At 48.2% G+C, this 23,082-nt stretch overlaps 1 protein-coding gene across 6 annotated transcripts in view; it reads right to left on the reverse strand.

Annotated features, from left to right (window-relative positions):
- Window positions 1–17,933, reverse strand: part of LOC144943417 (growth factor receptor-bound protein 10-like) — an 87,935-nt gene extending 70,002 nt beyond the window's left edge. For 3 of the 6 annotated variants that reach the window (XM_078870811.1, XM_078870810.1, XM_078870808.1), the window contains exons 1-2: window positions 17,452–17,933; window positions 4,299–4,486 (exon numbers count right to left, since the gene is read on the reverse strand). In XM_078870811.1, coding sequence (XP_078726937.1) covers window positions 4,299–4,349 — 51 coding nt within the window. In that variant the 5' untranslated portion in view covers window positions 4,350–4,486; window positions 17,452–17,933. The remainder of the gene's footprint in view (window positions 1–4,298; window positions 4,487–17,451) is intronic. The other 3 variants (XM_078870815.1, XM_078870814.1, XM_078870812.1) reach the window with 1 other exon arrangement.
- Window positions 17,934–23,082: the final 5,149 nt, after the last annotated feature.

The following is a 23,082-nucleotide window of genomic DNA, read 5'->3' on the forward strand; positions in this document are numbered from 1 at the left end:
TGTATGGTTTAGTACAGCCAAGTGAGACGAGTGAGGTGGGGGGGGAGAGACTGCTCCCGTTTTGTTCTGGTTTAAAAATGTTTTTTAAAAACCTCCCCAGTGCAAACAATTATGGGGATTTAATTGAGGGCAGTTTTGGAGGTGGGAAGAGCGGTGGTGTTGGTAGAGGGAGAGGGCTGTGCAGGGTTTTTTTTCTTCCCCCTCAAAGTAGTTGTGGAAAAATTGAGACATTAAAAAGGGTGCGGAGGTTGAAAGTTAAATTGCTCTAATCTCATAGCTGGTAACTACCATGAAGCGTCTCCTCCTCCTCCTCTCGCAAGGCCAATGCAGCATCAAGCTGTCCAAACCGGTGCACTGGGAGAGGAGGGGGTGAATAGCGGAGCCTACGCACGCAAGGACGTCCAAACGCCATCCATGCCTCACGCCTAGAGGCCCTGGGTTGCTCGCAGCCAACGTGAATGCGGCATTGTGCGCGCGGACGGAGTAGTTGAGCGGCGAGTGCGAGACCACCGCACACGCGCCATGTTAAAGGGCCAGAAGCTGGACCCAATGCGTTAGGGTCTCTGGGAGAACGGTTATAATTTTTAAAATCGAGACTACTTTGCTACGCCTGTTAGCCCTTAAAAATGGGTTTGGACGTTTAAAGCCGGAAAAACAATTTCAAGTTCAGGCATGGCCACTGCTGTAAATGACCAATGCTAAGAATTTATAAAAAACGGTATTTTAAATGTTCACGTGTGTTTTTTGGCATCGTGGTGTCAAGAGTGGAATCATGTCAGAACATCCATCGTGCAGGGGGGTGGGGGGGGCAACCCTGAAAGCAACGTGATGAGAGTTAAAAAAAGATTGCAAGTTGGCGTTGTTGCCCACACCCCCCCCCCCCTTGTTGGGGATATAAACCATGTCTGGTACTAAAACTGCAACTGATCGTCTCTACGTTCCGTTGCTGTGCACCTGGGCTTGGTTTTCACTCGCAATGGCTCCTGGTCCACCAACCGTCACGTGCCTAGGACCGCACCGCCGCATCGAGCAGCAGTAGATCTTTGCCAATCCATCACTGGACGAGGGCTTCCCTTCCCACACCATGGAGGGTCGTGGAGGCAGCAGTGTTGCGCCAACTTCACCATGCCGGTAAGCACGGGTTTGTTAAGACGGTGAACACATGGGGGGGGGGGGCATTTACACAGCACGATGGAGTGTGCCAAACCAACTCTGCTGCTCACAATGTACCCCCCCCCCCTGCAACCTTGTTGTTAGACACGGTGGTTGCCCATCAAAACACCAGGGAGAAGCTCTGCGTAGCTTCCAAGAGCTTGGCATATTCCGGGGCAATTTAGTTTTTTTTACCAGTCATGGCATCATACCAAAAGCAGCGCAGGGTCCACGAGACGCATGAGCGTTACCAGCGCATCGCACTTCCTTGGGGAGGATCGTGTACCCAATCTAATGCAATATTGAGAGTTGTCTTTTGTTTTTGTTGTAAAATCTGGGCAACTGGCTAAAAAAAAAATTGAGACCATCTGTGTTACAAAATAAACAAACTCAAACTCAAGCCTATTTGGCGAAAACGGTGGAAAATTCTGTACCGTTGGGGGAAAAAAAGAAAACACGGCCATGACGACAAGCCACCCGCGCTGCAAGCTCACCTCAGCGTTTCCAAGTCCTTTTGTTGCACGAATTAAAGGATCAAACTGGCAAACCTAAAACTCTTCCAGGAAAGTAAAAAGGAGGATTTGCCAAAAGAGCTATTCTTGGAATGACGAAACCGTACGCGGAACTAAAAACTAAACCATTTTTTTCTCACCAGGTAAGGTCCACGGAGCTAATTAGCTCTTTTTCAGAAGGGACCTATCACAAATGGTATCTCAAAGTGGCTTACCACGTGGAAATTTATCGCAGCCAAATACTAATCGCATGTAGATTATAAAATAGGGGGGGGGGAAATGCACACGACCACAGGGAGAACCACGCACACGCAAAACACACAGCAGGCGTCAGGGTCGGGATCCAATCCACAACCTCCTGTCCACCAGGCGATGCACGTCCATCCCCACACTTGGAGACCACTGGGAGAGCCGCACCTCCACTACCCGCGTCCCTTACCGACGTCAGCCAATCAAGGGAAGCGTGTACACACACACACATTGGCGCGTGTCTGAAACACGGCCACGTGTTAAAAATTAACCCGCGTTTGACCGTTTAGGCCAGAACTCGCAGCGTCAAAACTCAAGGGCGGAGGACTCCACGGGGTTGTGGTACGAACAGAGAACGAGAAAAGTGATTTCCACCCCCCCCCCCTCAAGGAGGTTGGGGCAGCACGTGACTGTCGATATTGCTCCCTGGTGGTGCCAGACGGTGCAATGGCTACGGGGCCCATGCGGTTCTGGACAGCGGAAAATCTTAACGCTCCGGTAAATGGGCGTTTGGGGAGATGCGCTGGGGGTCACTACCGTTCACGATGGGCCATTCAAATTGAAACCCTCCCCCACCCCGCCAAGCCTCCATCACTATTTACAAAACAGTCACCCCCCCTCCTCCACCTACCCTCCCCACCCGTGCGACGCGCCAGAAAACGTTGCCAGCTTCCCCAGCCACTCCTACCCCCTCCATCTGCTCTTTTCACCCCCCCCCCACCTCCTTCACAACCCCGAGGCTGTGAGGAAGCACACAGCTGGGGAGACGTAACGCGACTTCTTGGCCACAGACGATGCACATGGAGCACTTTCCAAATCACGAATCATTTGGCAGCTACCGCGGATACGAAAAACAAAAATAAACGGACCGCATGCTCGAGCCTGCACACGCGCGCGCGCGCGAGCGCAAGACTCCCGAGTATTCGAGCATCGGGCGCCGTTAGCAAGAGCCTAATAAGGGCCCTCAATGCAATTGTTGTTGAGAGACCTGCAAGGGGGATTAGCACCAATGAATGCTCGGGCACAGTCCTCTCCAGTGCTGGTGTCGACATCACCCAGGGACTTAGGTTTAGGTCACGCCGACCCAGGGAAGGGCTCAAGCATTAACTAAGAAATTTTTAAAACGCAGCAACAAGAAAACGCAAATCTTGGCCGAGGTTGGAGGGGGGGGGTCGCAGACACCGACCAAAGTCAGCGAGGAACGCCCGCACGATTAACGAGAAGGATTACACAAGTACCGCCCTCTCGTTAGGAAAAAACGCGACTGAGAAATAGCGGACAAGTCGGTTTTTTTTCCCCTCCTCTGCCAATAAGGGATGTACTGTACCATGGCGGTTTCAAATATGCGTCATGACCCTAAACATCCCATACATTAGGCACGCCAGCACGTGCTACATGGATCCAGCTGTGTGGCCCAGCTCGTCACGAACGTGAAATATGCGTCCGATCTGCCTCTACGATTCCATCAGTAAACAAGGAGACATCTCGGTTATGCAGTTTAAAAAGAAAAAAGTGCAAGGTCTTGTTGCCAGCTTCATAATTTTATCCCGCTGCCCGGCCGTGGCATTCCGTACTTCTCCGCATCCATTTAAATTCACCCGATGTGAAGGCAGGAATCAAAATAGACGTCTGTCTGCTTTAGAGTGGGTGTGATTTTAAACAAAGTAGGCCATGGTGTGCAGGCATCATGGTCCAATTTTTTTTTTTAATAAACTAAAAGTACTTAAATGGAAATGCATGACAAGCGTTGCTCTTCCGAAGAAAAATTAACAGGACTCCTCAAGAAAGAGCAGAGACTCTCCAAGGCTACAAAAACAAGCGTAGTAGTAATCAAGTTCCGAGCCATTTCATCTGTATCCGACGACGTGGAGGAGCCTCTCACGATCTTGGGTTCGGCATTTCTAAGTTCGCCTTGTTCAAAATATAAAATGCAACCTAAAAATTAGAATAGGATTACCCCCTTTTTACTGGCAACAAAACAGGTGTTAAGATGTTAAAACACCAAATTGAAACCTTTTACAAGGAATCATGTCCACATTAACCACAATACTTGTGATCAGAATGCAAACAAAAACGGATATATGCATGGTCTTTGAAATTTATTGGTCCAGAGAAAGGCTGTCAAAGTACTTAAATGGAAAGCTGCTAGCCAGAGTTCAGAATAGATATATTAATTTTGACAACACGAATAAAGCAAAGCTGGAAAACAAAGATTTGAGAAAAGGTGACATTTTTTTAAATGAAAGTGCATTTGTTGCAAATGTTCTCGAATTTAAAAACCCTCTGAATTGGTGCCAATAACGGCACACAAACGTGGGATTACAAAGGGGAGATTACAATGACGACAAAAGCACACCCAACGTCCGGCAGAGTCAGTGGCCGCACCTGAAAGTACTGGCGTCGCAGGCAGTTGTGGGGCCTCCCTGCCAAATCCATGCCAACTTCGAGCCTCAAACTCCCAGTGACGGTTTCCAGCAGCTGGCACACGAAGAGGAGGCTTCCTCCCCCTCTTTCTCTGGATCGTCGTCGTGCTCACTTATTTTGAAAAGAAGCCTCGGGAAGTCTCCAGCACCCTAGGGCAGAAGGAAACAACATTAGCATCTGTGGGAAAATAAAAAGTAAAAACAAACAAGCAGACACTGTCTCCGAAGCTTACCATCATATCGGTTTTTCGTAGTCAATACAAAATGGGTCCAGATTCGTTTTTGCGTTCAGCCACGTGGAAGTTTATGCCAGAATTATTGTCAATGCTTTCCAACTCCACGAGCCAAACAGTACTCGACTAAAGCGAATGAAATTCAAATTTCTCTTACACAGGATGGTCTTGCAAATGAGACCATCCTGGTCTCTAGTTCTCACCGTGGTGAAACCAATAACATTCATTTGTTAGTGCCATCTACGTAGGACTCTTGACAGTGTCTGGTTTTACGCAAGGTCTCAAAGACAGATGTCAAGGAGTTGAACACACGAGGATTATGGTTAGAGGCTGTACGATTATTCGTTGATCACCAAGACACTATGCCAAGGCCGTACTATGGAAGGTGCGCTACAGATCATCATCATTGGCGTGCACCACAGACACCTTACAGGAGAAGGATGGAGGGGATGGTAGCCAAGGCTTGCAGTTAAAGCAGAGCAGCAACGTACATCGCATGCGACTTTGCGCGATTCGACAAACAAGGGAACTCATTTTCAATCTCACCCTGTGCCCAACCCCCTCATCTCGCCGCTTCAACGCTACAAGAAAAGAGTTGGGTCGAAGGGAAGGAAATATTCAAGCGAAAAACCAAGGCTCCCACAACCAACGGATCCTTGTTACAATTCATTTCGTCAATTAGAAGCTGCGAGCATTGACAATTGAACGAGGGACAAGGTAGAACAAGCAGCAACGCGTCGCAATCAAGGCCCGACATGGCCGGGGCCACAGCTCGGTGCCCAACATCGACCCACCCCGACGTCAAAACAGAATATAAATTAACCCGGCCTTAATTAACGGCTCAATTAGTAACAAATAAATAAAAAGGTCAACGGCAAGCAAAACTTCCCACAATCCCATGCCGCCGTGCCAGATTTAGATGTTGTATTACGCGTTGCCGCTTTGTTATCCCGCCCACACCCCCGCGTGTACCCCCCCCCCCACGGGGAGACCGGGGGGGGGGGGCAGTTCACTCCCGCGTGTTTTTGGGGTTGCACCGCAAGTTCCTGGCCACATCCCAAAGGCGGTGCTCCAATGTTCTAGGAGTTTCTTCAAGAACCAAATTCCACCCCCTCCCTCTCACCTCCCCAGGTCAACATCTCTCGACTTAGAAAATGAACCTGCTGTACCTCTAGCAGGCCCCCCCCGTGCAGAGGGAGGAAAGCCTGCCCAGGAGATGACCGGGAAACGCTGGCACTGGTGTGCACTGCACGTTGCCTTGTGCTGTGAATGCAGTTTGGGTTCAATAAAAAACAAAAAAAAGTTCCGAGTTTCGGCTCATTTTTAAAAACACGTGGCACGGTCAGAACAATTAAATTTGTTCCTTGAGCTCCCAGCACGTGGAACAAACTGGGCAATCTCGTGCCCAAACAAAATGCACGGTGGTACAACTAAAACCCCCATTACACAGGGGGCCCACGTGAAAGATCCCAAAACCGTCAAGTTAATTCTTGAAAAACTTGGGTCACAGGATTAGAGCTTTAGCTGGCAGCGGCCCAAGCTTAAATAAGCACTTTGAAGCATAGTTGGTGGATCACGAAGTAGCCAGAAGGATGAGAGCACAGCAAGCCGAGGTGTGGGCCAGAGTGTTTTTCACCTCGGACACCTGGTGGGGGTTTCTCCGTTTCGACCCACGTGCGTCTTGGATACTGCACCACTTGCAACACTCATTTTGGTCAAGTCCCGTAGGACCGATTGACAAATACCAATGTGGACAATCTCTTAGTTTGTTTTTTATAGCTATATTGCATAACAACTCTGGAAACCACACTGGTCAAAAAAGTCAACCAAGGCCTTCCTGGTTAAATAAACATGGTTGGTTGGAGTTTATTTTTTGTTTAAACCACAGCAATTTATATCTGTAGATGTGTGTATGGTTTCACACTTAACACCAAGTCAACTCTGACATTGCCAACTCGGCCAGATGGAGGCCCATCAACTTCGTTTGGAGGTTCCCAACCACTCCCCCAGCCAACCCAACTCATTCAATCTCACTGGGCCACCTTTTCTTCTGGACGGAGAAATATTTTTCTCCCCCCCGCACATCGCACAGTTTGTACTCAAGAGTTAGGACGCCCAGAGCAAAGGAAACCGCGGTCTTTGGCGCCGTTGCTTATTTTTTTTGTCGTTAATCACGCACGACTGGAATGGGACCAGGAGATGTTCGTTTCTCAGTTCTCCCTCATCCAGCAACCCCTTTGCCCCTATGTACCCCATTCCAGGCCCTCCCCTCCAACCCCCTCGCGTCAATAGATAATTTGTGACGGGTCCAGCAGAAAAAAACTTAAGCTATTCTTTTTTACAGCCAGAGAGCAAAGACCGACCAAGTGACTTTTCCGAAGGCTGGGCCCTTCTTCCTGTTTAGCATGGTGCTGCTTGTTGTGCAAGTTGACTAAACCGCAGCCCCTTACTGCTCTTGGACAGCTGCACGAGCAATCATTTTAAAGGCACTGGGAGCTCGAGTTGGCGTCGGATTTTGACGAGGTGCAAGACCGCACTATGGCTTTGAGTTTACCAAGTTAATGACTACAAATGGATTACCATGATGATACAAGTTGTTGCCCTTTGATGGATAAGGGACAATTATAGAAGCATTTGTATAGATTCCTAAGCTACATTCGTACATTGAAAAGGGCAAGAGATTCTGTTTAATTCGTAGACAATATCATGGGCTGAGGGGACCCCTGCAAGTTACTAGGGAGGTGCTACAATTCAAGCAATGTTGAAAAGGAATATTAACTTGACAGTCCTTGGGGAGTAGTGACCGTCAACCCCTACTAAAAAACGGCAAATTAGCAAGACTGCAGAAACCACCACTAAAGTTAGACCTAAAAAAAGTCCAAAATAGTGCAGGATATTAATTTTGAACAACAAACTTCGTCCTAAAACCTGTTCCTGGCATCCTCTATATAAATATCTTCATCTGTATATATATGCGAGTCTCAAAAACCTCTAGGGAACTTCCCAACAAGGTATAAAGCTGATATTCAGTACATCAGTAGCTTTTAGGAAAAAAAATCTGAAAATCCGAGATTTTTCATTTTCAGCCCCCCAAAATCGATTTTAAGTGCCCCATAAAGATGCCGTGTCATTTAGAAACTGTTCAAAACACAAGTTTGCGGTTTTCCTAATTTGATAGCGCATTAAACAGCAAAATACATTAGAGAACTATTGTTCGAGATGTTTTGGATTTAAGTAGTTTTGAACAAACACATTTCGTTAAAATCATAATAATCTGAAAGCAGTAAATGGAGCTTCCCCCTCCGTTTTAAGTTCATTCATTTTAGTCTAATAAAGAAGATGGAATCTTTAAATAACGGTTTCCTATGGGTACGTGTTTAAATGAGAAATTTAAGCAAGTCGTCAATGATCTTTTGCAGAAATAAACTAGTTGTTAGAGTCTGATTGTAGAAAAAAGAAAATCTTATCAGGTTCATTATATTTATTCGAAACGTTTACCTGGTGCAGACAGGCTTTATGAACGAGTAGGAATATAGGGTACGACATACCATTATTATGGTTAGGCACACATACAGCAGTAGTTCCTTCCAGCAAGGCTCCAAGCCAAGCCTCGCAGCGTTTCAAAACATTGAAAAAAATCAAGCTCCTAATACCAAAATGACAAAAAAAACGCACACCATCCAAGATGACCCATCTCTGCACACGCTCAAAAAAAGTGGAGCACAGATTGCGACAACACCCACAAAGGTTTTGCTCAATACCATCCACACGCGCACACCGCAACGCCCAGCATGCCCCTCTACGCAACAGCGCGTCCTTGAAGAGAAGTGTGCAACGCGTCAACTTGACAAGCGGAGGCACGCACCTTCGGGCGCCCGCCGCAAGAGCGCCTCGGGCCACCGCAGTGACCACGAGGACGAGGGCACGACGCGCCGCACACGCGCGGTCACGGCGACCCCTGCAACAAGCGGGGCAACGGCGCTCTCAAATAAAATTGGGCAACGAGCCAATCCGCGCGGCTAAACCAGAATTTATTGGTGGCACAACGCCGACTTCTTTCCCCCCCCTCCTCCTCTCTCTCGAGCCGACGACTCGTGTTTACCGGGGATCTCGCACTGAAGCACGTGCCAACCGAACGCTCCAGCGCCCCTCAAGGCCGACGGGGTTCCGAGTGTTCCCGGTACGACCAAGACACGCGCATTGATGATGTTGGAGCAGTTTCTGTGATGCCTTCCAGGACAGTTCCCCAACCCAAGGGAATGCAATGTTAGTTGCAAGATCAGAGGATTAAAATTATTTCCCTTGACGAGATGTCCAACGACGATTTAAGTTTGGGAGGAAAGCTAAAAAACACATTTGTTCTAAAACTTAACGACCAAACTTTCGGCACAAAACGTGAGCAGCTTCCTATACTTAAGAGTGGGGGTGGGTGCTCATCTTTACCACCAAGCGGGATGGTGTATAGACACATTTCTATGGCAGTGGCAAGTACCCACAATGACCGGTTTACGTTTCCCCACAACGGTGGTTGCTCATTTGATTAACCTCAGGGTGGGAAGGGCTGGGGGGGCACCATCGCTGGGCCACCACCACCACCAGGTCAACTCTCCACCGCTGCGACACCCCGGCCAAAGGCAAATTAAGCAGTGTAGAAAAATAAACCCCAAGAAGGTGATTCAATAGAGTGCCTTAAAAAAGTGACTGACAGCACCACAAATCGCGTGACATTTACTAATAAACATTAAAACAAATTAAAATTGCCAATTTGTAATACCATCTCCTCCTCTCAAGTTGCAAATCAGACGAACCGCATTCCACGTCCATTTCTGCGCAGCACTACGGGATCAATTGGCTTAAGAAAGCGAAAGTGGCTCCAGGAACACCGATGATGGATATTGCCTATAAAATGGCGTGATTTATTTATAATGTATACCACGTCCCTAACTTTCCAGCACTGCCCCCCCTCCACCCAGAAAAAAACACAAACTAAGGTCTTCCAAATTTACCGTAATCCAAACAACTATTACACCACGCTCTTCGCCCTGCCAGTGTAGGCCAAATGGGATATATATTCTAAAAGTATTTCGCTGCTGGGCAGCACTAACAGGCAGCCATGAGGTCCAGTGCAGTCACGGGAGGCAGGTTTAACCGGACCACACAGACGAACACTTGTGCACGGAGGGAGTGGCTGGGGTGCCAAGACCTCAGGTGGACTTTTTTTTAAAGCAGTTTAAAACACACTTTGCCAAAGTCACCTGCTAAAAATCAAAGCCAGAAGAATGCGGGACACTCGATGCATCTTAAGAACATGGGGGAGTTGAGACACCATGACCACAGCTTTGCTGAATAACAGATTGGCATCCGCCGAGACAAGCAACCTTCATGCGAATGAAGTTGCCGTTTACTTGGGAATACGAGTCAACCAAATTTGGTCTGAATACCAAGCAACACAGAATACCTAACATTAGTCCGTTAAGGATACACTTTTTTTACCATAATATAAAACACATATATAAAATAAAGTAGGTATAGGTCAAAAGCACTTTCATTCATATCGTCCAAGCAGGGAGCCTAACTTTACATCCAGACTGGGAAGGGAATAGGCTTAAATGAGCGATACAATTATGTTCCACGTACAAGAAACTTCACTCACGAAAATGTATTTTCAAAACGTAGCATATAGTCACGTGCCATAACACAATGATAGCAGGGACGTCTTGCATTGGAGGGGGGGTTGAAAACGACAAATCCTTGTGATGGTTTCAAAGCAAATGTCTTCAACAAGGCAGACGGCAGCCTGGTTGGTGGTGGACAAGCAACCACGGGGCACAAGCAGTGGCCTTGGTGCCAGGTTAGGGTGCCGGAGGGCCCAACTATGGGCCCAGAGCCTCAAGGATGAGTGACCCCAGCGATTCCCAGCAGTGCCCCCCCGCCCAAGCGCCACAACATTTTTACTCCCCGCTCCCAACCCAGAGAGGGCTGTTTAAACCACGGGGCTTCTGGGCACGAATTCAATTAGGGAATCGTGCAACCAGAAACGAAAAGCTTTGGCCTCCAAAACGAGTACCCGAATGTATAGGCACCCACTTTTAGCTTTACCGTTGGGACTTGGAGCAACGGCACATTTTTGGAATTGGACGGCAAAAGCCCCATGGTCCTTTGCGCGCCACAGTTAATCCGCGTTCTGCTTGGCATGAGATTGAAAAGCACAACAGCTGTCCGTTTTTGCATCTGGGTCACACCGACCCATCAGACGGCGTTTTGACTTTAAGGGAGGGGTGGGGAGGGGAGACGGTAAAAAGTTGACAGCTATTTTCGCATTTTTAATGCTCTATTCATCGTAAAAGCCTGCCAATGACGCAAAGGACATCTGACAAAACACGTGTTTCTCGGGTGTTACTATTGCCATGTTTTTGTAAACTAATCTATTTAAAAGAATATTATGGTGCACGCACAGCAGTAATGGTGCAATGCGCAAACACACACCACGTAAAGGATCAGGAGGCTGATAAGCTGAAATCTTAATCCCCCTTCTTATTAACCCAAGCACTTGACGCTGCTCCCGGAAACAGACCCATGTGCCACTGCGCACACAAGTTGACACTTGTGCAGCCAACACTTGTGGGTTCAATGCCAGTTTTTTGCGATTAAAGCAAAACCTCGCACAGAATCTTAAAATCCGCTTTCAATATTTGACGCCGTGGCGCCAGCGGTCGGCAAGCCGGACTCGCAAGCCAACAGATCCTCGGCGTAGCAAGGGGCACGCGTCTTGAACAGGTCGTGCCCACTCCCACCCAGCAGTAGAAATGAGGACAACGAGCAGCTTGGAAAGAAGTGGTTCTCCCACCGCCTCCAAGATACCCGGCCAGCGTGACAGAGTAGGCCAAACACCCTCAAGGGGGCTCTCGCTCGACCTCCCCTCTAGAAATGCGAGGCCCCCCTTCTGTTAGTGGCGCAGCAAGCAATTGCAGGGACTGCACCTTTACCTTTTAATTATTAACGCCACTTTAATGGAGTGCGTGTTTTATTCCCGCTTTATTATTCTATTACCACGAAGCTAAACAGCAGCGCTGCAGCACTCGCGTCACGTGCACTGTATATTAATGTAATTTGTTTCGCCGTCAATCAAACCCGGCGCGCCACCAAGGCCACCAAGGCGAGAGCCTCCGAATGACGCCGCGTGTCCTGCCCAAGCCCGACAACTTCGCCTCTCGTCGGTGCCAATACGGCGCCTCCGGCCCGAGCAACGGGCTCCAATCCGTGTGCTCCTCTGCCCCGTCAGTGCCACTGCGAGTGTCCGAGTGTGCATTCTTCATCCCCCCCCACCCCCCCGTGTTTCGATGCAGGTTGTATTAGTAGCGTCCACACAACTTCTGCAGGCAGACACGAAGGACAAATTCTAGATTTGAAGCTTTCGTGACTGCAAGGATTCATATTCTTAGGGGTTGTTTTTCGGTAAAGTCACGTAGGTAAAAAATTCAAATTAATAATAGTAAAATAAAAAAACCACGACGTTTCGGAGGCACACAAGTCTCCGTCATCAGGTAGAACCGTCACAACTAGATTTGCTGTATCAAGTAAAGTCACCTACGTGACTTTACCGAAAAAAAAAACAACCTAAGAATACGAAGGACAAAACCCACCATCCCCGGTTTGGAGAGAAGATTTCTGGGCAGCGCAAGAACAGGGAACCCCCCCCACACACACAGCGCTTACAAGCGCCACAAACACCCACCCGCAGTACATTTAAATTTTACCAATTTCTCCATATTCAAATAGCAGTTACATACTGCACGCGCCCGATTTCGACACGCATGATAGAGAACGCTCATTAAAATGGCAAGGTTTATCGAATGGTCTGCAAGTTACTTGTGCGACTCGCTTAATATCTCTTTTTAAATCCTTTATATTAAGTTCGCTTGCTTGCGACCGTGCAAATCTTTCGGTTGTTTTTTAACCCATTTCCCGTGATCCAATCGAGCTGACATTTTGCACAGACTCGTTGTGCGTGACAATTTATTTTCGTGAAATTTTTTTCCCAAAATTTTACACTTTTTAGGAAAAATTTTTTTTCATATTTAATTTAAAATACAAATGTGATAAAAATGAAACTCTTACTCAAGAAAAACAAAAATGAATAATAAAATAAAACCGATACCACGCATATAAAGGATTTATAGTGAAAAACTTTGTTTTTACGGGTTAATTTTTTTAATATCAGCGCTCTCTCGGTCACACGGGAAGTTGCAGCCATCGTGCACGGGGCTCCAATAATTACTAAATTTGTATTTGGAGTTCGATTGGTAAACAGACAGCTGCACCGACAGGCGGGTGATGAGGAATGACGTACAGGAAACGCTGCTACTGGGTAAACTCGTAAAATCTTATTAGTTTTGTTTACACATTTCATCATCTGGTTGCCAAAAAACGCATTTTTATTTAATCCTGGGATCATTTTAATTTGTGCAGTCGTATGCTGAAATTAATAAGTCACAACCAGGTTTGCCTCGAAACATTTGTAGTGTTGCCTCGATGAACTCCCATCCAGGTTTTGAAAAAAAAAACACGTTTTTTGGTCAATGGCGCATGCCGCCGTTAATGGGGCACCATTATGACCAATCCCCAAATAAAGTGCACGACCAGACCGCCCACACTTGCGCGTTTCGGGTCATTGAAGTCGCCCTGCGTCGACCACCAACGTTCGTTCACCTGCAGCAGCAGCAGCAAGTCACAACCACAGCCCGGCGAGCCGCCAGAACGGGGCGAGTTTCGGCGCCGCCGCCGCACACGAGGTCACGGCAGTGCAAGACTGAGATCCAAACGCCGATTAGCGGCCAAAACGGCGGAGGGGAGGGGAGGGAGCGTTAAACAAATAAACGCTGAAAATGTAGTCACATGGGGAGGTGTCTGCAATCCCCCCTCACCTCACGTCAGATCTGGACGGGAGACATCTGCGTGCAAGCTCATCCACGTCTCAGATTTCCCCGGAATGCCATAAGCCTCGAGAATCGGTCAGACCGATGTTTAGTTTCTAGCTAAATTCCCCACTTCATGATCCCAAGTGGGAAGAGACATTGCCTCTCATTGCCTGGCTGCGGATCATTTATCGCACCGAATGGATAAAGTAAATGTTGCTGTTGTTTGCAGCCATATTTCCTTTGACAACCAAATGCTTTTGATGGTCAACTTCACCTCGGCTCTCACATTCAGTATTAGTCGTGTTAACATTTTCCACTACGCATCTCATTTAGTACCAATGTGTTATCTTTTGGGTTTCAAAATTGTAATATTACTTGTTTCGTTGTACCCAATTTTGAATTTGCAAGCATACCCCCCCAGACCTTCCTCGACAGATCGAGTCCCTCCCCCAGTTATAAAAGTCGCACTCAACCTGGTGCACAGGACTCTACCGGCCATAGTAAAAACAAGAGATAAATGTATCCCCAATGTTTAGGACCAAATTAGTTTCTCTTTACCTGGTAAGGAAGCATTGAAATGCAATCTTGCAAGCAAATTCAGGATCACATTAAAATAATTTCAGACAAGGGCCTCATCTCAAAATCACAACACCGACCGCATTCTCCGGCTTATACGGCGCTCCGGAAACCACTCACTCCAAACGTGTGAGCGGTCACTGCACTGCTATCAGATGAGACGCAGCTTCAAGAGTTAAAAGCGCGTTTTAAGCCAGAAATATGGCATACCTGGGGGATTGCTTGAGTCCAGGCTTCCCTTGAAAGATCTATGTCACTCGGAACACCCACCTGGTTTAAATGCCTTTTGAGAATGGAATATAAACCACGTTTAAATGGTGCATTGCACCCAAGTGAAAGTTTGCATACTTGTCCAATGAAAGTGCGGTTTAAAGGACACTTCAGTACTATAAAAAAAACCCCAACATAGTTTTGTCGGCAACAAAACATGCCGTCTCCCTGAGCGCCCAAGATTAGCTCATAGATCCCCCCCCCCCCCCAAGGCATCCTTCATTGATTCATGACCTTCATTTACAACCAAGTGGGGAGCTCCGCAGAGACGGGACGTCTTTTTTTTTTAAACGAGCAACTTGACGGGTCACTTTCTCAGAGCGCCGACGACTCCCTCCACCAAAACGCAAGGCCAGTGGGGAGAGACGTGACCGGCACGACCTCTCAGTGGCACACGATCCAGAAAGCATTGCGCTGTGTGGCGTGCACGTACAAACCATTAGCGGTGCCGAACAGCATGTCCCCAGTGACCAGGGAGGGCTCGTCAACATAACACTGCCGAGGCACAAGGCAGCAGCAGCCGTAGCCAATGGATAGACTTCTGCACCAATAATTCCAACCAAGGGCGACACCGGTATATACAGCTCTCTCGCCACCCTCATGCTTACAGCGGTGTCAAAAGGTGGCCACAATATTTGACTCTGTTGAGATGTTAGTCCAAAAGACAAGGGCTGTGCCGAGTCGTGCAAGCAATACGGTAACACCGTGACATGCAAGGCAAGGTTGGTAGTCGTGAGCCAACATTAGGAATCCCTATCGCACAATTTGGGGTCTAGAAAGCACCTTGTGAGCGTCGTATTGGTAGCATTGTTTGCAGGTAGCATTGTTTGCAGCCTGCACGCACATTCTGTCCGACGAGTTGCACAATTTTCAGACGTCGGTAGAATTAGCTTAGTGCAAGGCCACACAGCAAGTCCCAAGTTGCGTGTAGAGGACCATTGACGACTTTCACTCAAGGGGCCTTTCACTGGCAAAATGCCATGAACGACAAAGGAGACATTAACAATAAACAGGTGGCAGGACGAGCCAACGGAGGAACAAAACGAACTGGGGACACTTAAGATAAACTCATAATCAAACTAAGAATAACATTGTCCAAGAGCTTGTTGTCCTTCCCCCACACCTCCGATTAGCACGGTTGGCTCGGTACGGTGCGAACGAAGTTAAGCATACACGAGACCGACCTCCACAACCTGGGGGCCCACCACAGCAGCGTAGCACTCACGTCCCAGGCGGTGGCGGTGTCGCCTGAAACACCGTCGAGGTTGCCGTGAAGGAGGAGCGCCGCCTCGAATCTCCCTACGGCTAAAGAACCCAACCGCCAAGGGCAGTGGGTGCGAGGGCAAGCAGGAGGTGGTGGTCTTGGTAATCATATGGGCTGGAGGAATTTTTATCCCAGGGCGCCTGAATGTGGGGCATAACCACTGCTGTATAGGGACAGCAATGGTCATGTCAAGCAAAAGGGTGGCACGCGGCAGCTGTGGCTACAATAAGGGGATCAACAACTCGCTCTTAGCGGGTGATGCATTGGGCAGTCGCATACACGGTGACCACTGCACGTTCATGACATGCCACGTGTTGTACAGTGTCAAGATATGCAACGCAACACTGTATACTCAAACCCAAACTTACACGCGACCCTCTGCAATGGACACGCAGCGCGCTCTGAATAATGTGCGCATTCATTGGGCGGACTGCAATGCACTTGTAAAAGCGGTCACCACATTCAGCACAGCGATGTATACAACTACCACCAACTCCACGAGTCTCGCAAGCGGGCATATTGAATAAGTGAATGGGTCCGACGTGGGTCTACTGGAGATGTTGGAGGCGCCGTCACGCACCCACACCACACCAACTTGCCTGTGCACAACACTGGCACCCACCGCCTCACGCACCGCACTCCATGTTACACGAAGACACGCATTTATAACAGCCTGGCCAGACACCAACATTAGGAACACGTTCCGTTTCCGAGTACGTAATGACAAGGACAATCAGTGGACAAGACTCGCGACAATTAATTTAGACCACTGGGGAACCAGTGGCACATGGAACCCACCGATCACCTTTGTGTATAACATGCAGAGATTAATTTAGGCCGGGTCTGTGACCGTTCAGATGCTTTCCCGGTCACAGCACATCCAGTAGATCTCTCTCTCTATGGACGTGACTGCCAGGTCACACGCCGAGGCTAACGGCGACCCGGGAAATGTTTTAGGAGGAAATAAAAACCACTCCGTACATGCGCCACGACCATGCTGCTCCTGCATTGGGCACACAGCTCATCGCCCCTTCGCTGGCCTGGTGGACCCCACCACCATCGGAGCGACCGCCGTTGCGCGCACCCACGAACGAGTCTGGAGCAGAGGCGGTGGCCACACCACCACGCCCAGCAGCAGCACTCAATCCGCCGATTAACACGCAGCCAGCATCAAGAACTGTAGCACTGCATCGATTTTTTTTTATGGCCCAAGACGACCTAGACCGCTTTCGGCTCCCACTTTCCACCGCAGATTGTATCGTGCGCGCATCCCCCCGCCAGGAATCCAACTCGGGTCGCAGGGACCTAAGCGCAACGCCCCGCTCGAGCCGCACGGCTGCATCTGCAAAGCCTCTCCCGCACTGCGCACACGTGTTTGTACAATACAGTAGGAGCACGCATGCAAATACAAAGATCCCCCGTATAGCTTCACGCGGACCGTGCGGCCAAGTGCTCAAGAGCATCTCTTAAGGCGGACAGCGCGCACGAGAGGCCAGTGGCGGCGAGCAGCACCCCGCCCCGACCGCCTTCGTATCCCCGGCGCCTGATTATGTCACACCGCACCGGTGGGCGGGCAACTCGTTTTAACTGCCGAGTCAACCTAGCGGTCTCCCAGTTAAAGTTCTAAACGCGGCAACCGCTGCGACGGAGCAGCGGCCGGGACTCGAACTCGGGTGGCAAGAGTGGCATGGCAAAGTGCGCCTACCACTGCGTCACTGCTCGCGACACACACACACTCACACACGCGACACACATTCACACGTACACTCACTCAGACACGCGCCACACACTCACACACTCGCACGCTCTTTAAACGCCAACGCCCTAAACAAGCGCACGAACCCCGATACAGACCTTGTACGCTGTTGCATCACCCGGCGCTGCAGACGAAGGCGGCGATGCGAACGAAGAGGATGGTGACGATGTGAAGTTAAAAAGTGGCCAGAGCCAGACGGCTACTCCGCGAGTTGGAACTTGGCGTGTCGGAGTGGTGGCGGTGGTGGTGGGGCCCTTAGCCGTCCGTCTCCCTCCCTCCACCCCTCCCCGGTCCGTGTGCCGAGCTTTAAAAAAAAAATTTAAAACAGAAGAGAGAGAGCCCAAGGAACGCACAGAGAGAGAGCTGAAACAAGCCTCCCCCCACAAACTCAAACGCAACTTCCCTTCCAGCCAGTAGCGGTGAAGAGAGAGAGAAAAAACGAGGGAATGGATATTTAGTCGACGGAAGGAAGATGATATGATGGAGGAAGGAGGGAAGGAAGGATTGGTGACCGAGGATTGTGTGTCTGTGAAGGTGTGAGCCCTAGCTCTTGGCTGCTGCTGCTGCTTCTTGTCATGAGGCTATGCCAGCAGTTGCAGGACACGCCACAATTTATGCTGCACGCGAGTGGGCGGGCCTGAGAGAACCCCACTGAATTAACATTAAACACAGAAGAAGAATTATTATTGGTGTCTCTGCGTCGCTCGCTCCCCACCACTCACTCGGTCGGCTTGCGTCCTCAGCAATGCGCACCGCCTTAATTCTAGATTTGAAGCTTTCGTGACTGCAAGGAATCATCTTCTCAGGTTTTTTCGGTAAAGTCACGTAGAAAGTAAAACAAATAAAAACAAAAATCACGACGTTTCGGAGGCAACACAAGTCTCCGTCATCAGGTGGGACTGTGACGGTCCCACCTGATGACGGAGACTTGTGTTGCCTCCGAAACGTCGTGATTTTTGTTTTTATTTGTTTTACTTTCTACGTGACTTTACCGAAAAAACCTGAGAAGATGAGCGCACCGCCTTGTACACGGCTCTCGCTATTGTGTACGCACGCTCATCCGGCTGCGCCGTATTAAACGTGAAATTACGTTACTTTTTTAAATGGCAATAGTATCGTTAGCGTGTCGTACCGGGACACAGGTGAGGTTAATGCGCTTCATGATGATAGACGTGCCAATTTGTGATGATGAATGATGCAGCTGAGAACGATTTAGGCGGAGACGCCGTCTCTAAATGTTGATGAGGGTAACTGGGATGATGGTGGTGATTGGATGATGGTGACTGTGAATCTCATGATGATTGGCAATCGCGGCCCCCTTCCCTCGCCTCCCTGAATGTGTGCAGCATGTGCCGGTGTTTCGATTCACCATTCACCAGTGAGACCACCTCGCCACCAATAATAACTCATACAAATAACTCGTAACCATCGTGTTTCATATTCTTTGGTTCTTTCGGTAAAGTCACGTAGACGCTCACGAAGCTTTAAGTCAAGATGCATCGCGTTCCCGTTAAGCGACATTCAAAATCTAACAATCACAATACAAGACCCTCCGTGTAGCCTTAACAGACTGTAGGGGCAAGTTTCGATTTAAAGCTTTCGTGACTGCAGGGATTCATCTTCTTGGTCACGTAGAAGGGAAATAATAAAATAATAAAAATTAAACATAAAATAATTCTCACGACGTTTCGGCCACAACGCAAGCAGCCGTCCTCAGGTGAAGAACAGGTCTGTCGAAACAACCAAGAAGATGTAGGGGCAAGTGTTGTTAGCGAGCACCTATGAAGGCCGGCACGGCACACGATGGGGTGGGTGGCCAGCACCACGCCCGGCCGCCTTTGTGGCGATGTTTACACACCGCACCAGGTACTCATTTGAGGCTAGGTCCACCTAGGGGAGGCCCAGAACCGTTTCAGATAATCGTCACTGGTGTTGGCTCCCCACAATTACACTCCCAAACGCACACACAGATGAGTAAACACTTATTTACCGGCACAGTACCGTGCACATTACAATGACTATACAGTATTTGCTTTGGGGTTAATCTTGTAAAAAAAGACAACGTGTACTGGTGGAAGGCAGTAAACATCACATTATGGGGTTAAATGTCTAAGGGTGAGGCACAGAACAGAGATATTCGTGCCAACGCAAGCATTTACATGATTTGCAGTGCACTGCGCGTTTGCAATCTCAACTCGGCGAGGTGAATTGCAATAATTGGCATGGATTTTAACGGCCACTCACTCACCCGGTGTTCATAGATTGCAGTATTTTGTGGCACTGCGTTGACAGTGGGTGCATGACCACAAATGACAAAAACACGAAAACATTCGTCAATAAACAAAGACCTTAAGTAGGTGACGTTTCAGACTGGGCTTTCATCAACGCACTTAGGTCAGAATAACTACAGTGGTAAATCCACATCCTCAAACAATACCTTGCAGATTGGCCAGACTCTTAACATGTTTCTATCGAGTTCTGTCGAAGGTAAGTTAGTTCACTGTATGAGAGCGCATTGACATTTAATTTTATCCAAAGAGGCTTGACAAATCTCAGCCATTGCAGCCAATTGCCATCACTGAGCCAGTGGTGGATATTCTACATTCCCATGGCGCCAGTGTCTCCCATAAGGACAACCACCAACAAAGTAGTAATTACTTTATCGACCCCATAAGGATGATGGGCTTTGAGTCAACTCAATTGGCAAACCCTTCTAATTGTGAACCCAGCGCTCTGGCCACAGTGTCACTTCTGCTGATATCATATTTTGTCGAGATAGTGCAAGCTTTTATCAGGGCTCGTGCCGCTGATAAGAGACAGCAAGGGCGTTCCGTGTGATGTCATTTAGACTCCAGACAAGACGACTCTATGACTGCGCACTGCGCCGCCGCTCTCCGTGTGACTCATGCCTCGTCTGGACTGTGCGGAGAAATAAAAGCCCCGCCGAGTCTCGCTGTTTATTTAAATAAATTATTGCAACAATTAGGGCTAGAGATAGGACGAGCCAAGCGCATGCGATACAATTATTGTGTTTTGGAAAATTCATAAACTCGTGTTTTGTACATTCAGTACCCTCGGGTACAAATCGGTTGTTACAGAGATGTCTTACGCGAATGTCTTACACATTCTCGTGACGGAGCGATGTAATTTCTCGTTGTGTTTCACAATGTTTGTAGAACGGACACGTGGCACTAAAATAAAACACGACGCTTATGACTGCAATAACATCTGGACACCAACATTTTCACTCACAGGGCAGGTTCAGGACGAACCTCTCCACTCCTCGAAGTCTCGTGCTGAAACTCTTCCCAAGTCACCATCCAAGAGGCTTTGTCTCCCGTGGGATCCGACGCTAAATAAGATAGTCAGCAGACGAAGCCCCGTCGACCTCTTACTAATAATGTATTTATTACTATATACCGTTTTTTAAAAATATAAAACATTAGATACAGGGGCAAAGGTGCAGCCTCGCAATCGCTCGCTCACGCCAATGCTAGCGGAAGGCCCCACTACGCTCACAGGTATTTGGCGACTGTTCCATGCTGGCCATTAGAGGCGCCTTGGGAAGAGCGCATGGCTGGTATCTGTGGATGTTGGTTCAGGAGTATGACGATGACAAGAGACGAGGCGACATTCCCGTAACACGATGCTTCCCGTACCTCCGATGAGCACGAGTGGTTACGTGCGGTGCGAAAGAAGTTCCACATTGTACATACATCCAAGGGCGACCTGAGAATTAAAAATACACGGAGATATTCGGGTGCTGATAACAGAATCTGTACCCACATATAAAACACTCAGAGCATGCACACACATGTACAAACTGGGAGTTGCAAGTAGCTTTTAAGTTGTAAAAGTGTTGTTTTTCAGAGTAATAATTATTTGGAAATTAATTATGCGGATTTAACAGTATACAGTATCATATATGAAAAAAAATATTACCAGCATTTGTTTGTATTTATGTCCTTAAAGTTCATCAATAAACTTACTTAGCCCACGAATGGAACGCCCCGAGATTACGGTCACCGCATGGAGATGGAGCAACGGAATTTCAGCGTGGACGTTCACATCTCAGGAGCGTGAGACAGCTTGAGGGAGGAGACCTTCATCTAGCAGTGGATTGACCATGGCCGATGATGATTGGTAATTATATTCTCAGGTTTTTTCGGTAAAGTCACGTAGGTAAAACATTAAAAGTAATGAAAGTAAAATAAAACAAAACAAAAATAAAAATAAAATTCACGACGTTTCGGAGGCAACACAAGTCTCCGTCATCAGGTGGGACAGTCACAGCCAGATTAGCTGCATCAAGTGAAGCAATGATTCAAAATGTAATCCCTTATAAGCAAGTTGAAGGGGGGGAGGAGAGGGGGGGGGAGTTCATCAGAATGTGGTAGCCAATGAATGGAACGTATCGGGAGGGAGGGGGGTGGGAGGGGGAGGGAGCCAACAAAACATTTGGCGACGGCTTGGACGCGGCTGCTGCGCACGCCAACACAATGGGCAGAAAGGGGGGAGGGGAGGTCTGATACACATGATAGAACAAAGGAACGAAAATGCCCATGTTTATACCAATGCAGGCTGAAAAATGAAGAGAGTACTGTTAAAAATAACTGGGGATGTTAACACTCGGTGAAGTAAATTAAAATAGTGCCTGTCAGATAAGATGGTCCAAAAAGTGTAATTAAGTCTTTTTTGCGTGGTTAATAACATCTTTCCAGTGATTACTGAGTTTGTACCCATCATCACGGTTGAAATTATGTCTGTGTTTGTATATTTGTATGGCTTCGTGTACAAACCTTTGATGGTAGCCAGGAGGCTTGCAGAGAACCTTGGTCTCGGAAAAGACAATATCATGAGAGCCCGCCGAGTTGTAGCAATGATCGGCAACGGCCGAAGAATCAGTTCTGCCGTGTTTCAGATCTGACTTGTGCTCGCGGACACGATCAGCAACATGACGTTTTGTTTCTCCAATGTAGCAATCACCACAAATGCAACTCAATTTGTAGACTCCAGGATACTGTAAGTCAGGAACGACATCCTTCACAGATGGAATCAGATCACGGATTTTATGCACTGTGCTGAATCGGACTTGGATCTTATGTTTGTTTAGAATTTTGGAGATCTTTTTGGTCACGCCTGCTATGTATGGTAACGTGATAGTTTTGGTCGGAGTTTCATGTGGTTGTTTCTGTGTGGTGGGAGAGACAGCTTGGCGGATAGTACGGTCAGAGTATCCGTTCATCCTGAGGGCCCGATGTACATGTCTTAATTCATCAGTCAGGTGGTGTTGGTCAGAAATTCCATGGGCTCTGTGGTATAGCGTTTTGATGAGAGAATTCTTTTGAGATGGGTGGTGGTGGGAATCCGGTTTCAGGTAGGAATCTGTGTGGGTGGCTTTCCTGTAGACAGAATGTCCCAAGGATCCGTCAAGCCTCCTCTTAAACAGAATATCCAAGAATGGTAGTTTACCGTCTTTCTCCACTTCCATGGTGAATCTGATAGATGGGTGTCTAGAATTGATGTGGTCCAAGAAGTGGTTCAATGCTGGGAGGCCATGTGGCCAGATGACGAAAGTGTCATCCACATATCTCTTCCACAGGGAAGGACGCAGGGTGGATGTCTGGATGGCGTCTGATTCAAACTTTTCCATGAAAATGTTGGCTATAACTGGTGACAAGGGGGAGCCCATAGGGGTACCCTCATTCTGTTTGTAGAAGGTGCCATTC

This window comes from Lampetra fluviatilis, chromosome 31 (genome assembly GCF_964198595.1).
Source record: "Lampetra fluviatilis chromosome 31, kcLamFluv1.1, whole genome shotgun sequence".
Classification (NCBI taxonomy): Eukaryota; Metazoa; Chordata; class Hyperoartia; order Petromyzontiformes; family Petromyzontidae; genus Lampetra; species Lampetra fluviatilis.